Source organism: Phoca vitulina, unplaced genomic scaffold (assembly GCF_004348235.1).
Source record: "Phoca vitulina isolate PV1807 unplaced genomic scaffold, GSC_HSeal_1.0 scaffold10, whole genome shotgun sequence".
In the NCBI taxonomy this organism is placed as follows: Eukaryota; Metazoa; Chordata; class Mammalia; order Carnivora; family Phocidae; genus Phoca; species Phoca vitulina.
Window position 1 is genome coordinate 22,338,258 of NW_022589713.1, and position 17,092 is coordinate 22,355,349.

General features: G+C 38.2%; 1 protein-coding gene across 1 annotated transcript in view; it reads left to right on the plus strand.

The window, feature by feature from the left end:
• Positions 1–17,092, plus strand: part of RYK (receptor like tyrosine kinase) — a 98,243-nt gene that overhangs the window by 43,532 nt on the left and 37,619 nt on the right. Inside the window, exons 4-9 of the mRNA XM_032409167.1 lie at positions 524–623; positions 2,404–2,538; positions 4,659–4,712; positions 8,777–8,921; positions 11,994–12,094; positions 16,026–16,151. Coding sequence (XP_032265058.1) covers positions 524–623; positions 2,404–2,538; positions 4,659–4,712; positions 8,777–8,921; positions 11,994–12,094; positions 16,026–16,151 — 661 coding nt within the window. The remainder of the gene's footprint in view (positions 1–523; positions 624–2,403; positions 2,539–4,658; positions 4,713–8,776; positions 8,922–11,993; positions 12,095–16,025; positions 16,152–17,092) is intronic.

Consider the following 17,092-nt stretch of genomic DNA (forward strand, 5'->3'; position numbering starts at 1 on the left):
TTTCTTTATGGTGAAAGCTGGACTAGAGATATTCTTGAGATATGCTTTGTAATCTGCTTGTGGAGTGAGTGGATCTGCAGAGCAGACCTTCATCCACCAGCCACATGGAAGCCCTCAGAGCCTGGCATTTATCAATCAGAGAAGATATTGGTTACTAGTCAGTGGTCTGTAAATTACACATCTCAACAACTTGGCTCTTCATATCTGTCTCTTCAGGGCCTTTCTGTCAGTGGCTGTGTAGTCCTCAGCAAGATTTCTGAATCCTAGAATGAAGATTTTACAGGAGAGTTGTAGTACTGTTCTAGACATGAAATAGAGGGTGGCTTACTGGGTTGACTTTTTATCCAGTTGAAAATTCCTAGGACTGTTTCTGACAAGTTGGATTTTGTTATAGCTAGGTTATTTGTACATATGAAAGACTCATGCAAAGACTCATGCATTTCATGAGCTAATCATTGAAGTCAAACTGTTAGTGTCCTTTCTGTTACCACAGATTCAGTTTGTTTGTTTCTACATTTTACAGGTTGAATATAAGCTGGGATTCCAAGTAGACAATTTTGTGGCTATGGACATGCCCCAGGTCAACATTTCTGCTCAGGGGGAAGTTCCACGCACTTTATCAGGTGAGTCTGAAAGAGTTAACGTACTGTTTTCAGTTGTGTCCCCCATATCCCAAGAAGAACAGTTTAATAATTGATGTGTAGTATATCTTACTTGATAGGCTTAAGATGTGTAAGTACTTTGAAAAGTAATTTTTGAAAATCCTGATTATTTGCACTGTATTTTAAACCATTCCCTCTTTTCCATCCCTTCCAGAACTGTCTGTGCTCACTTCTTCCTTGTCTCCTTTTCTGCATTGCTGGCCTTGGCCTCCTCCTGTGTCTGGTCTTGTTCCTCTTGGACTAAATTCCCACACCGTGGCCTGGATCATCACTGAACACTCATATCCGACCAAATGACATCAGGCCTATCGGGGCCCACTACCCCCATCAACTGAGTACATTGCAGACTCTCCCGCCAGTATGCTGTTGTGTATCCTCTGCCCCTACCCGCCTGTCTGGCCCTGTTGCTGCATTTTGCCCCAGCATTCCAGTGGCACCGTACTACGTGCAGTTTTGACGTCCTTGCCTTTGCATGTGCCAGTCTGTGTATTTGGAACCCCCTTTTCCTCTTTTCTGCTTATTAAACTGTCATTCATGCTAGATATTCTTCAAGACTCAAAATCTCCACTGTCCTTTTTCTGCTTCCTTTTCTCCCCCCAGGTCTTAACTCTTTCTTCTGTTCTTCATACTCTGTAGGATCTTGTAATTTGACTGTTTTTGAACTGATCACATTATCTTGTAATTCTTTGTGCTTGTCTCTCCTTGCTGGCCTGTGGCTACCCTGAGGGCAGGAGCTGTCTTTTTCAGCCGTCTGCCCTTGGTGCCTAGCACTGCGTCTGCACAGGATAGTCATGTAATACATGTCTGACTAAATGATTTAAGTGTCATATATACCCAGTTTAACTACTGTTGAGCCAGCCTTTTGAGAAGGGCTCCTGAAGATGTGAGATTTTAAGAAAAGCGAAGCGAACTTCTTAAAACTTCAAAGTGTAAGCCGTGTACTTTCCACAATATAGCAGTATCATGGAACTCTTTCTGGCAGTCTCATCTGTTGTTATTAGTGACATACATTAAGCTTTAAGAAGGCATAGGGAGGCTTGCTCATTTTTATGGGGCAGTAAAGAAATTCAGAAATGCCCATATTTTTCATATGCTCATACAGATGATAGAATGATACTCTAAATTTGTAGAAAAAGAATCTTAAACTGAAAGATTGAAAAAAAAAATGATTTGCACCAAAGTCTGTTATCTCGTTGCTGTAGTAATTGATTAAAGCCAGTTTCTTTTTAGAAAGGGTTTTTTTTTTAATTCAGTTGATTAATTTATATCAGGTTTATCGGTTTACAGGTTTATATTTAATCTCTTCATTAAGAGAAATACATAATTGCATTTTGGTGGTAAATTGTCTTTCCTTTTTATCAAGTAATTGCTGTTTTGTTGCTGATGTGACTGGAAAGGTAGCAGGGTTTGCCTTATTCTATAGCTTTACTATATTATAATAAGAGGACTTGTGAGACAAAGTGATCTATTAAAAATCATGAACAAAAGTTGAAAATGATCTCTTCCTTTATGTCTTGGCTTGTTCTTTAATGCTAACTTTTATATCTATAATGAATGAAGAAATACTTAATGTCTAAAGCTCTGTAGTCTGAAGGTAAGTTCTATGAAAATTTCTGTTTAGTATTATGTAAATGTATTATTTTTAGTTTTATGCAACAAAAATAAAGAATTCTAAAATAGTAGATATTAATATTGATTTTTAGAAAAGTAAAATATCTTTTCTTTTTTGCTCTTTAAACAGTGTTTCGGGTCGAGCTTTCCTGTACTGGCAAAGTAGATTCTGAGGTTATGATACTAATGCAGCTCAACTTGACAGTAAATTCTTCAAAAAACTTTACAGTCTTAAACTTTAAACGAAGGAAAATGTGCTACAAAAGTAAGGAATTTATTTACCAGAGTGTGTGTTTTATATAGATGTGATAAGGTCATAAATACATTTTGTCATCTTTCTACAGATTTGTGACCAAATCTTGATGATAGTTGCAAGTGAGAAAAGAAAGAGCACTAACAGATGAAATTCTGAGATAATCGCCAGGTAGCTTGTTGCCAGGAATCTCCCTCGGGCCCTTTGTTCTCAAAATCTTTTCTCAGAATTACTGACTTTCCACTAGGGATATGAAATAGTACTCAAGTGGCTGGTCACCTAATTGTGATAGGGGCCCCTGAGTAACTGAGTGTTCACTGTGTTTTCCTTATAGAGGTGCTGATGCGCAGAATCATTGCCTGGGGCTAGACGGACTGGGCCTGAGATGGGGACAAGTCACTTACCCTAAGTCTTAGTTTTTTCATTTGTAAACTGGGCATAATAACCTGTTTCAGAAGTTGTCTTTTTTATTTTCTCTTAGATTAATTGAATCAAACCTAAATCTTAGAATACCATGTATGGGTACTTAATAGATGTTAGTAGCTTTGGTTTTGAATAATCGGTTATTTAAGAAATTACAGTGGCTATGAGAATTCCTAGCACGTAGGCTGTAGATGAAAGAATTTTAGAGTTTCTCCTTAAAGGTCATCTAGTCCAACCTGCTCACTTTAAGTTGCACTAAGGTAAAGTGACCTAAATTTGCATGGCCACTTAGGTTACTATCTAAGATAGGGAAAATAAAACCCTCTAAACTTATTGAGTGCCTACTGTTGACAGCTGCTTTACTTCCATTGAACCCAGTTCTCTCTAGGCAGTGGGTCTCTCATTACCTCCATTTTCTCAGGAGGAAGCTGAGGCTCAGGGCATCTGACCAACTTGCCAAGGTCAGACAGCTAAGTGGTCCAGCTGGATGCAAACTCGTGCTCTTAGCACCATTGTTAAACTCTCTCTCTCTCTCAAACATTTCCTACTTGAAATTAGTGCTGTTATGAAAGATCCTAATGCCAGCAAGTGAGTTACAATGGCTGATGTCCAGATACATGCCAATAAAAAAGCTCTACTGCATTGGAATGGACATTTTTTAAATGGAAAGTTAGCAAGCACCTTTTAGCTTCAGTGTTTTGATACATTTTTCAGTTCTAATATTCTCAATTATGTACCTACTTTCATGCAGTTTTCAAGCCAAAGTGGACTTTAGAGTCTCTCTAGTTCAGTCTAGTCATTATATAATTGATATGAGGAGACTGGGCCCTAGAGAGACCGCCTAAGCTAGCATAGTCAGTCAGTGAGGAGTATAGAAGGCCTGGTTCCTGATCCCTAGGGAAGGGGATGTGACTGTACCATGGTGCTTCGCCTAATGTCTAAAGGCAGCATGATGGCCAAATGTGATGTGATCGATGGGAGTCCACCACTTAGTAACCACTGAGGTTAAGGATCAGCCGACATTCAGAATGATCCCATACTTTGTCCATTTTCTTTAATATGTATGTGAAAATTAACATTAAAATACAGTTGGTGTAATTTTCTACTCTGTTTTAGACTTAAGTTTAATATAGTGCTCCCCTTTTCATTTGGTCGTTATACTTCTGGCCACCCCAATCATCCAGTTCATGGCTCTTTAATATGTGATCCTAATGTGTTTGTCTGGTTTTCTACCCTACTACATTTAAAAAATTGCAACAGTAAATATATCTGTACTGTATCGAATGTTAATGGGTGTTACTGGCAAGAAAATGTTCCTTTTTTATGTGAGAGTGGGGACTGCTTGATCAGGTAAATTTCATTACTTAAGAACTCCTTAGAGCCTTTATACTCTGCTAATGTGAATTATGCACCTCCACAGAGGTTAAAATATGTGTTTCCCCCCAAACTTCTTGACCACAGAAACCCTTTTCATTGAGCATCTATAAGCAACACCCATAGATTAGGAATTGGTAATTATAGTGATGATTATCAGAATCGTAATGTAGCATTTATTGTCTTGTAACAAATACTTCGTTAGTTCAGGCAGTGTTCTAAAAGAACACAAAACTATGTTAGAGAAAAACTCAGAAAATGTAATTAGAGTATTTAAGGATTTTCATGGAAAAGGAAGAATTTCTAAAGCATTTTTTATCTTTTTTTAAATTCAGAACTTGAAGAAGTAAAAACTTCAGCCTTGGACAAAAACACTAGCAGAACTATTTGTAAGTGTTACTGAGTTACTGTTCTCCATCACGAGGGAAGAAAAATGGCTGATTTTAAATGCACGTGATTGTATAAGGCTTAGAGGCCTTGTAGTGTCCAGTTTGTCAAAAGATATGTGAGGCCTTGCTATTTACCTCACTGATGTTTTGTAGATTGGTATATAGTCAGGGGAAATGATTAGAATATTGATGAAGCAAAATTCATACATATTTTATAGCAAATGAGCTATAAGCAAGAATTTATATCACATCATTTCGAATGGTTATAATTAAAGTATGAACATAAAAACATGTATAAGATCCTCATCTCAATAGCAGAAGGTTAGAAAATCTGACTGGTGACCTGGATGGGTTAACCCTCAGCTAATTTCATCCAGGTGAAAATGCAAGCTTAAAGGATACTTAAAGATACGTATTTAAACCTACAGAACAGAAACTCCAAGTAGATCTTTATTTTTTGGTAATGGTTGTGTCTAGATGGTATGACTTAGACTTCTTTTTTCCTTTTCTGATGTGGACACATATTGAGTCTTATACTTCCTGAGATAGTTTTAATAGCATTATCTTAAAAGGATAAAGAATTTGTGGTGGGGAGGAATTTCAAATATGCAAAAGTTGAGAGAATGCTCTGATGAACCTGCACGTGACCATTACCCTACTTCAGTAATGATCAGCGTTTTGCCAGTGTTGTTCCATTGATTTCCTCCTCCTTTTCTGGGTGGGTAAGTGGTTGGGGAGGAGTAGAATATTTTAAAGCACAGTTCAGGCATCATATCATTTCATCCATAAATATTCCAGTATGGATTTCTTTAAAAAAGGGCAATTAAGGGGCACCTGGGTGGCTCAGTTGGTTAATTAGTCTGCCTTCGGCACAGGTCATGATCTCAGCCTGCATTGGGCTCCCTGCTCAGCGGGGAGCCTGCTTCTCCCTCTGCCCCTCCCCCTGCTTGTGCTCCCTCTCTCTCAAATAAACAAATAAAATCTTTTTTTTAAAGGTAATTAAAAAAATAACCCACAATCACCCAACACCTATTCACTTGTATTTGATTTATCACATTTAACAAAATTAACAATAATTCCTTAATAAATTCTAATAGCAGACAATTACCTTATTGTCTCAAAAATATCTTTTTATAGTTTTGCCTCCACATCAGGATCCAAATGAAGTCCACACACTCTATTTTGTTGACAGATATTTTATATTACTCAGAAATCACTCACTCCCCCCTTATATCCCTTTTTTGTTGATGAAATTGAGTAATTTATCCCATCGAATTTCTCCTATCTTCATCTTTGTGGTGTTAACATACTTTTTTTTCTCCTGTAAACTGGTAATTAGATTTTGTACTTGATTAGATTTAGGACCAACCCTTGGCAAGAGTAGTTCATAGATGGTAGTATGTGCTTCCTATTTCATCTTTTTCTCATCTCAGGAGGCAAAGAGTATCTAGCTATCCCAAAGTAGATTTTTTTTTTTTTTTTTAGAGATTTTATTTTATTTATTTTAGAGAGAGAGCACGCGGGGTGGGGAGGGCAGAGGGAGAGAGAGTCTTAAGCAGACTCTGCACTCAGTGCAGAGCCCGATGCCAGGCTTGATCTCATGACCCTGAGATCATGACCTGAGCCGAAACCACGAGTCAGACACTTTACCGACTGAGCCATGGACAGGTGCCCCCCCAAAGTAGACCTTTTTTGAAGGTAAAGTAGTATACGTTGTCTGCTTTTTTAGATTATTTCATTTGGATTTATCTCTAAGAAGAAAGAAAAACTATCTTAAAAAATATCACTGCTCCCCAAATTTACTTCGAAAATTCTAGTGACTTTACCCATTTCTTTTATGCTAGTAGGATGTTATTTCACACAGAGAAACTAGAATATTGCGTATTCTTGGTCTCTGGCTGTCTTTTCTTCAATACCTGTCTTCTTCCCTCCCTTTCTATCCATGCATTCAGCATCTTTTGAAAGTCTGCAATATGCCAGGTGGTATGATTAAAGCAGGGGACTAAACTGAGCAAAACAGACCCTGCCCTTAAGGGTTTATACTGTAGTGGATGAGATGGACAAGGCACTAATGCAATGATAATAACATAGTGTGGCAAGCTATGATAAGGCAAGTGCAAGGTGCTTTGGGAACCCTACGGAGGGGCATATAATCTCTGAAGGAGTGAGGGACAGCTTCCTGAGGAAAAGTGGCATCTCGTGTGAGACTTGAAGGGTGACCAGGTGGTGGCAGGTGAAATGTCAAAGTGAAGGAATGGGAACAGTGCATATACAAGCCTGGAATTTGGAGGTAAACAAGCAGCATACATTTGGGGGATGTCCCCAGCAGAATAGTGTCCTCTTCTCTATCCTTGTGTGTGCTTGGATAGGTACTGCTGGCACCAGCCTTTAGGACCTCCCTTTTCTGCCCCTTCCAAGATTGAACAGCCTGTGGCATCCTTGAGGAAAGTCAGGCCTTCATTCAGGCTGTGTAAAGTCTAGCTGCCTTAGAAGCTATTTGGTCTCTTTGCTTTAATCTGTTCTGATTTATTGTTTTCTTGATTCATTTTAAATTTTAGAAAGCAGTCTTAGAAGTTTTTGAAAGCTATAGCTTTTATCTTTTGCCCTTACCTATCCCCAGAACTCCACATTTGTATTTCTGTCAACTTGACATCTCCATGTAGATGTATACTGGGTACTCTTAGATACAACAAAACTCTTGATTCTCTCTCTTCCACCAACCTGCCTTTTCCCCCCAATCTTTGTAAAGGTACCATTATCCACCTAATTCTTTAAGCCTAACTTTTGATTCTTCTTTTTCTTTTACCCCAGTATCATTCATTAGCAGGGTCTGTTGACTGTGCTTCCTGTCTATTAATTTATCTTCAATAACATTCTTGCCCACACCATTGCTGTCTCTTTTTCGGACTACTGTAGTAACTTTCTAACTTGTTCCCTGCCCCTGTCTTGCACATTCCTGAAAGCATTCTTTACACGACGTGCAGTCAGCTTGGTTTTTTTCCAGGTTTCATCGTGTGTATCATTCCTTTGCTTAATAACGATTTCCTGTCTTATGAAGGATAAAACCCAGATTCCTCAGGTTTTATTCAGTAGAATTATGATGTGAGTACTCATCATCAAAACTTACTTGATGCCTTAGTTACACCAGTTCTGCTTCTGTCTTCCCTGTGCTTGCTCAGATCACATGTATCTCTGTCTCTGTGCATCTCTTCCTCAGTTTGTGTGTGTGTTCGTGTGTGTGTGTGTGTGTGTGTGTCTGTCTGTCTGTCTGTCTGTCTGTCTGTCTTTGAGTTATTTCCCCCATTGCCAAGGTTTGCTTTCTCTTTCCCTCTCTGTTTTGAATAATAGAAAGTTGAACACAATTTCATGAGTGGGGTCTTGTTACCCTGCCCTTATCTTTAAAAATAAATAAGGAAAATAATCTGTTACTCTCGTAAGAGAAAAAGACTAAAAGTTTATTGTTTTTTTTTAAATGTGTGGGTCACTCTTGTTGTATATTCCTTCTGTGAGTCAGTGGTTGGCAAAAAGATGTCTGATCTTTCCACTCTAGACGTCACTATTGAAGAAATATGAAGGATATATAGATCTGTGCTGTCCATTATGATAACTACTAGTCACATGTGACTATTTAAAGTAATTAAAATGAAATAAAATGAAAACTGCAGTTCCTCAGTAGTGCTGGCTACATTTCAAGGGCTTCATAGCCACAGGTGACCAGTGGCTCCTGTATTGGACAGCACACTAGAACATTTCCATCACTGCAGAGAGTTCTCTTGGATAGCACTGCCATACATACATGTAAAACTTGTGACTTTTGTACTCATTAATGAAAAATTTTGTTTAAAACCCTTTTTTAAAAATTCCTTCAACAACATTAAAAAAATTTTAAAAATTGTGTGAACTTATATCAACACACCACTGGTAACTGATCTTATCAAAGAGTGGGCACATGAAATGAAAATATTTTTTTACAAAGAACAGGATACTCATTGTTTATATTGGGTCATAGAGCAGTTGATAATATTTGTTTAAAAAGCTTAATGTGCTTTTCATTTTTATTTCAGATGATCCTGTACATGCAGCTCCAACCACTTCTACACGTGTGTTTTATATCAGCGTGGGGGTTTGCTGTGCAGTAATATTTCTTGTAGCAATAATATTAGCTGTTTTGCACCTTCATAGTATGAAAAGAATTGAACTGGATGACAGGTATTATACCTATTTTGGGCAAGGAAAAAAATTAAAGCGGTTATTTGCGTTTACATGGGAGCCCACACACCCATGCATTGCGGTGCACAGGGGAGGGAGGGAGGATGATCAGGTCTTGCCAAAAGAAAAATTACTGTCTTTGTGATTACTGTCATTGTGTTTTTCTGAGTCTTTTTAAAACATTTTTTTGAAGACAGAAATTATAGTTTATTAGTTGGTGGGTAAGAAGTGAGGATCACATTTTTGTTCCCATCCCCTTTAACGTGACTCTATTCCAGACTCCTAGTACCTTTTTAAAATAGCCCTGTTTCTTCCTCCCAGTTCATCCCTCCATCATTATCCATCCATCCATCCATCCTTCCATCCAGTAAACATTTATTGAGAACCTGCTGTGATTAAACCATTGGTTCTCAACCTGTTGCACATTATAGTCATGAGTAAGCTTTTAAAACATGGGTCCCACCTTCCAGAGATTCTGATGTAATTGGTCTCGGGTGGTGTTTGGGCCAACACTATTTTTCTTAAAGCTTCCTGGATAATTCTAATGTGTAGCCTTGGAGATATGCTAGGTGCTCGGAATATAAAAAAATTGATGATATACCTTATAGCTTCAAATATTCATCTTTGACATTAACCTATAATTATAAAAGTTTATAAATTTGATGATTATGATTTGTGTAGTATAGTGTAAGAATAGAAAAGGTGCTTGTCCCAGCCTAGGTGGGTCAGAGATGACAGGGAGGACTTTATAGCCAGGATAGGGTGAGAGGTAAAGATGGAGTGACAGGTTTATTTTCCCAGTACATAATTATCATTTTCTTCCTCAGTGATTCCCACTTGGTGATTGAAAGATTTCCAGCTTCTTGACTTGGCTTTCAAAGCCCTCCTTTAGTGGAGAGATATCTCCCATACTCGTTGAACCTTTCTTTCTTACTGTACCCCTACTTATGCTGCAGTCACATGATTTTATGTTCCACACTTTGGCCCTGTATATTTAGGGCCTTTACCTATACTTTAGGACTTTAGTTCATGTGTTCCTTTTGCCCACAGGGGTCCCTCCATTTTTCAAGGAAAACAGTCCAAACCTGTTCTTCAGCTTTCAACTCCCCATTGCCATTTCTTTCATGAAGTCTTTTCTAAGCTTCCCAACTGCCCTCTGTTTCTTTCTCCTACCCTTGGCCTCCCCTTCTCCCTCTTTCCCTCTCTATCTCTCTTTGGTAGCAGTTATTGTACTTTTTTCTCCTGTAATAATTTTTTGTGTACTTGTCTCTCCCACTAGACTGTAAGCTTTGTCCAATTAGGGAGCAGTATGTCTTACTCATTGCTGAATCCCCAGGCCTACACAGTGTCATACACACAGTGGATAGGCACATTTGTGGCATAAACAAAAACACAAGGGTACAGGGAACTGGTTGGACTCAGTACCTGTCCCTAAGTACTCTCTGTCCCTCTGTTTTACTTTATCTGAGTAGAGAAGGAAGAGGAAGGTGGTAAGAATGAGAAGAGAAATACATGGGTGACATGTTTCAGAATAGGTTTTGTGTATATGGTGGTGTTGAAGTTAGAATTGGGGTTTACAGAGGAAGAAATGGCATTTGGAAGCTTCTGAGTGGGAAGTAAGGTAACAGGAACATTTAGATAAAGGAGTCACTGAGGAGCATGACATTTAGGAGTCTTGATACATTTTCCTTGAATGCTTACATGTGTGCTGGGGCTTTGAACACACATTGGACAGAGTTGTGCAAAAACTGTCAAGATACTATGGGGCATGTACCTCAGCCTGTTAAAATAATCAGTTACTACTCATGCATTGGGTGTTTCGGTTCTTTCCATTTTCAGGCATAGGTTTCCAGACAGTGAATAAAAGCAACTTACATTATTGCTTGTTTTCAGAGTATAACCTAGTGGTTAAGACCATGGACTCTGGAGCCAAAGCATCTCTGAATTCTGGCTGTTCTACTTACTAGCTTTATGGCTAGTAATGTACTCAACATCTTTGTAGGCTTTTCAAGAATTCTGAGGTGGTACGAGAGTGCCACCTACTGTTCAGTTACTGGAGAGAAACAACCAGTAAATAATTTTGAGTCTGGCCATTTAACCATCAGGGTATGTTGGTTGCAGGTATTATTTAAGTAGTAGTTTCACACATATTATATAACGAGCCTCTCGAAAATCCTGGGAGATAGGTTTTCTTAATCCCATTTAATGGGTAAGTAAATTGAGGCCCTTTATTTTCCCCTCTTTGGGGATGGTAATGTTTCTCTTCCCTCCTCTAGACTTCTAACAACATTGATTTTTAGTCTGATCTTTGAGTAGTACTTAGAACTCCAAAAACCGGTGCTCTGTGGTTACCCACTGAAAAGACAGAAATACATGCTTAAGAGGTATTAATTTGTAGTAATCTTGAGTACAGGGTTAGCAGTTGCTTGAGCCTACCATCTTCTGGATCTCCCATATTATTTAAAGAATGTGATATAATGGAATGCTTCAAGTACTAGAGAATTCTGAAAAGTTCCATAAATTCTAAAAAGGTGGGATTGAGGAAGAAGGAAAATGTATGTGATTCAGTAAACTTGAACCAGATACGATACCCCTTCCCAAGCCTTGAGCATGTTGGTATATTTGATTTACTTTGATATTCCTTATTTGATATAGGCCATTTGATTTGAGACCATTAGTGAAAGAGGCCTGTCATTCTACTCCTTTTTTTAAAAAGCAATCTAATTGAATGGCATGGGCTCTCTTCCTAAGAGAAGACCCATAGGTCCCTAACATGTCTTTGTGTGAGGTTCAGGCCTACTATCTATGGTGTCTGAGGACTAATACCTGCATTTCTGAATGACTGACAAGATGAACCTGCTTGAGACGGTGGAGGTAGACAAGAAAAATAGCTCTTCATTATGAAATGAAAATTTCAACATGGAATGTTTGATGGACATCCATGCATTATTGTGATGGTCATCAGGATATTAAGCTGGTTACAATGGCTGCATGCATTTTTATATGTACAGAAAAAGGAAATTTCTCATTGAAGCTGACTTACCAGTTATTTCTCTCAAAAATTGTTTGCAGCATCAGTGCCAGCAGTAGCTCCCAAGGGCTGTCTCAGCCATCTACCCAGACGACTCAGTATCTGAGAGCCGACACACCCAACAATGCAACTCCTATCACCAGTAAGAGTTAATTTAATTCCAAAGATGATTTACTGATGTTGTCTGTGGTCTGTCTGCCAGTGGCACCTGTGTGCTTAGTTATTTGTGGGGCATGTGTACCATCCCGTGTACATAGTATCTAACGTGCATAGAATTAGGCTTGATCCCCAACTTCTGCTTTCTAGAGCATTGAGTGAAACATTCTAAAATTAGAGTAGTAAAAATAATTTTTAAAAATTTAAGTTTAATTGCTAGAATTAATTTTGGGGGAGATTTCCATAGATTAATTCCATCAAAAGGGATACTGAATCGCTTCTATAGAAATTCAGGAGGAATATTTTCAGGTAGTTAGATAGACTAAGCCATTGAGCTGTATGAAAACAGAATCTTAGATTTTAATGAATTGTTTGATAATCTTAAGGGCTGTGGACTTTACATTGTGTTTTTTTTTTTTAAGATTTTATTTATTTGAAAGAGACAGAGAGCCCTCGGCAGGGGAGGGAGGGGCAGAGGGGGCAGGAGAGGGACAAACAGACTCTGCCTCTGCGCTGAGCTTGGAGCCAATCCCAGGACCCTGAGATCATGATCTGAGCTGAAACCAAAAGTCCAATGCTTAACAAGCTGAGCCAGCCAGGCATATTGTTTTTTTAATCACGATAGGAAGCTAGCTGCCATTAGAATTGAGAACATGGAATCTGATTTCCTTTCTCTTTAAACAGGATTTTGATGAAAGTTTTTATACTGTAACATATTGATGTTGGGGAAAATAATCATTCTTAGAATATAATTTAGACATAATGAGGAATCAGTCCCCACACAAACAAAAAACAACATAATCATCAAGATAAACAGTAGACTAGAATCAGGACTAAATTCAGTAGTGCTATTAATTAATTAGGTTCTTACAGGCCTGTTGTGATCTTTCTTTCTTTTTTTTTAAAAGATTTATTTATTTATTTATTTGACAGAGAGAGTGAGTGTGAGAGCAAGCACAACCAGGGGGAGTGGCAGGCAGGCAGAGGGATAGGGAGAAGCAGGCTCCCTGCTGGGCAAGGAGCCCGATGTGGGGCTTGATCCCAGGACCCTGGGATCATGACCTGAGCCAAAGGCAGCCGCTTAACCGACTGAGCCATCCAGGCACCACTGTTGTGGTCTTTCAATACTGTTTCCTGTTAAAAAGAACTAGGATTCTTTAGGGAAGTGGATGATTTCAGGACTAAGTCAGGAATGAACAAGATAAACCTGGGACATGTTGAGATGGGACATTTGAGCATCAAAAAGAGTGACTGCAGGGGCGCCTGGGTGGCTCAGTCCTAAGTGTCTGCCTTCTGCTCAGGTCATGATCCCAGGGTCCTGGGATCGAGCCCCGCGTCGGGCTCCCTGCTCAGTGGGGAGCCTGCTTCTCCCTCTCCTCCCTGCCTGTACTTTCTCACTGTCTCTCCTTCTCTCTCTCTCTCAAATAAATAAGTAAAATCTTAAAAAAAAAAAAAAAAAAGAGTGACTGCAGTGACTTAAAACTGAATATGTAAAAATCCATGAGTTTGTAATAGTTTTTTAAAAAGTTGATCATGATCATGAGAGGTAACTAATAATGCCTCATTCTGATGACTGGCTATATGAACTGTATTTCATATTTCAGTGGTTTCAGAGTAACCAGGTAGTGCTGGTTGGTGAGGGAAAATGCTTCTTTACAGAAGAATCCTACTTAATAAATGTGGAAGGAGTGATAGAATTAGAAAATCGTATTTGCAACCTCTGTTAAAATATTTGATTCAGGAAAAGATCATCAATGTTTAAAACCTTGTGAACAAAGGGAAATGGGATCATTTGAGGGATCAGACTGTCACAGTCTCACTCCACTAATGAAACTTTGCATCGCTAACAGTCGGACAGCTAGATATTTTGTACTCCCACATGTGATATACCATCCATAGAGTATTTTTATCTCCCTTCCCCACTCCAAGAGTTAACCTGGACCTAATCACAGCTGTGGAACTGACTGGCAGTTTACAAGAAATACAGGGATAGAGGAACAAGTTAAATGATACTGGAAGAAGCAGATGCTGGATATTCTCTAGGATAACTGAGCTGGTTTCTTTAATAAGAGTGGCAAGAAAAAGAAGAGGGGAAAGAGGGAATGCTCAAGATTAAGTAAAATTTGGGGCGCCTGGGTGGCTCAGTTGGTTAGGCGACTGCCTTCGGCTCAGGTCATGATCCTGGAGTCCCAGGATCGAGTCCCGCATCGGGCTCCCTGCTCGGCGGGGAGTCTGCTTCTCCCTCTGACCCTCCCCCGTCTCATCCTCTCTCTCTCTCTCTCTATCTCATTCTCTCTCTCAAATAAATAAATAAAATCTTAAAAAAAAAAAAAGATTAAGTAAAATTTATAAGAAATCATGACAATAGTTACCATCACTGCCAATGAAAGAAAGAATTATATGCCCTTTAGAAGATATGATGACAATTATGAAAGTAGTTCAAACTATCAGAAGAAACAAATCATTGCTTTTAATGTTTAGATGTCAAGCTTTGCTCATTAGTCAATTCTTGATTGTGACTATGACCTTGAAGAAGTAGAGATTCAATTATTATTATTATTATTATTTTTAAAGATTTTATTTATTTGAAAGAGACACAGCAAGAGAGGGAACACAAGCAGGGGGGGAGTGGGAGAGGAAGAAGCAGGCTTCCCGCCGAGCAGGGAGCCCGAGGGGGGGCTTGATCCCAGGACCCTGGGACCATGACCTGAGCCGAAGGCAGACGCTTAACGACTGAGCCACCCAGGCGCCCCGAGATTCAGTTATTATGTACTAAAAGGAAAATACTTTTTAAAAGTCCGTCAAAATTATTTATTAAAAATATTTTTAGTTACTATCTATAAGAAGTATTATTTTTATGGACATTATCTTAAGGAGATAGATGGTTCATTTATTATGTATGGCAAAAACAAACACTTTTTAAAAATACAATGGAAATTCATTTGTGTATAAATAAAAAGAGACGAGAGGAGTAAAAAAATATTTGAAGACAGAATGGCCAAGAATTTTCCAAAATAACAAAACACAACAGACCACAGATCCGAGAAACTCCCAACAACTCCAGGTAGGATTAAACATATACAAATACAGACACACACCTGCATATATCCTATTCATACTGCTCATCGATGGAATCAGGTGTTGTCAGCTTAATCCGTTGGTCACAAAGCTCCCAAGCCTATCATCTAGATACTGTAGCAGCCATTGGTGACGGTCATCTAGGTCTGCTAACTCTTCAGGGAGTTTTCTTCCCATATGTTTACCGAAGTGCATAAATCTTAGAGATACCATTCCAATTTTTACTTGCTGATGCTGAATCCTTCCTTGATTCTAACATTTTTTTCTTGGAATGAAAAGTTTAAGTTATGGCTAGGTAATTTTGTTTTTGCTGCCAATGTAGTAAGAATGGGAAATATGGGAGCTGAGAAACAGATGTATCTCACAGTGATTTGACCAGGCTATATAAAACGAGATTGATTAAATTGATCAGATGTTTTGTTAGAAAAGATAGTTTTACAAACATCTATTCATTTGAAAAGTTTTTTTGTTAGGAGACTATATTAGAAAATCTTTGGGAAAAAGTCCATAAAAGGGATTAAATTAAACACTATGAGTCAAAGCTTATTTCATTTGGCTGAAAGGCAGTTGAAGTGGTGGTAATGGTAATATTCATTTTAGTGTTTATTGTTTTAATTACTCATTTTAAGATTTTGGGGTAGGTGAAAAGTTTTTCTTTAAAATTTAGTGTGGTCTTTATAGGTGATTTTCCCTGTTCATGTGTGTGCCTTTTTCCTTTTATGATTTTTACATTTATTTATTCCTGTGAGTTGAGTCCTGAGGTTTTGACTGAATTAATTGACCCTGATGGCATAATAAGGGTATTTATATTTCTTGGTCTGGCTTTGTTGGCTCCTCAGGTTATCCTACCCTGCGGATAGAGAAGAATGACCTGAGAAGTGTCACTCTTTTGGAGGCCAAAGCTAAGGTGAAGGATATAGCAATATCCAGGGAGAGGATAACTTTAAAAGATGTACTCCAAGAAGGTATTTATTATCTCAAAACCAGTTTCTCAAGGTGGATTTAATGTTAGCACTTTAAATTTTTTTTATTTCAAATTTTAAGAATTTCATCTCTTTGTGTTTAAGGATAGAATTGCATAATTTATTTCCTTTATAAAACTGATTTTCATTTTTTATTTCTTTAGATCTTTAATTTGCCTTAATACAGCTTTGGCATAATTCTTAATTTTCGAGTATATTAAAGCATATGTTATATATTAGTGTTTGTTACCTTTAAATACATTTTCATTCTTGTTTAAAGATGATATCGTCACCTAGCAAGTCTATTTGCTGTGACAGATAGTATGGGGACTCTAGCAGACAGAGCAAGCATGGGCTTTGGAGTTACACCCAACTTCTAATCCCAGTCTCACAATTTATCACCTGTGTGACCTTGGAGAAATCATTTAATGTCTTCCACGTCCAATTTCCTCTCCTATAAATTGAGACTATATTGTCTGTTGTTGAACTAGGTGTGAAGATCAAATGAAATGATGTACATTAAGTGAACTAACACACAATAGATATTTTATAGATGTTATTACCCTTCCCTTCCCCACTTGTTGGTCCTTCTTTTCTTTCTTGAGTTTTAGGGTATTAATTGGGGAGATGGCTGACAGAAGAGTATAGGAATTAATAATAAAGTACTTCATTGAGCCCCTCAAGTTGTTAAAGAGAATTACCTTTCTCTTTCCACAATCCAGTTTGGAATGTTTTAAATATATATGAGTCATTCTGAATTCATCTCTTGGTTGAGATGGTTATAGGTCAATCACAGCTAAGAGAGAGGCTTGAACTGCCCCCAGTGACAAATAGTAATTAAAAGAAGCAAATTTTTTGGGTCTATTTTTGAATGTATGATGGGGGTCCATTTTTCTCCTTTGTTATTCTGAAACTAAGCCTAGAAGCTAACTCATAAATGCCTC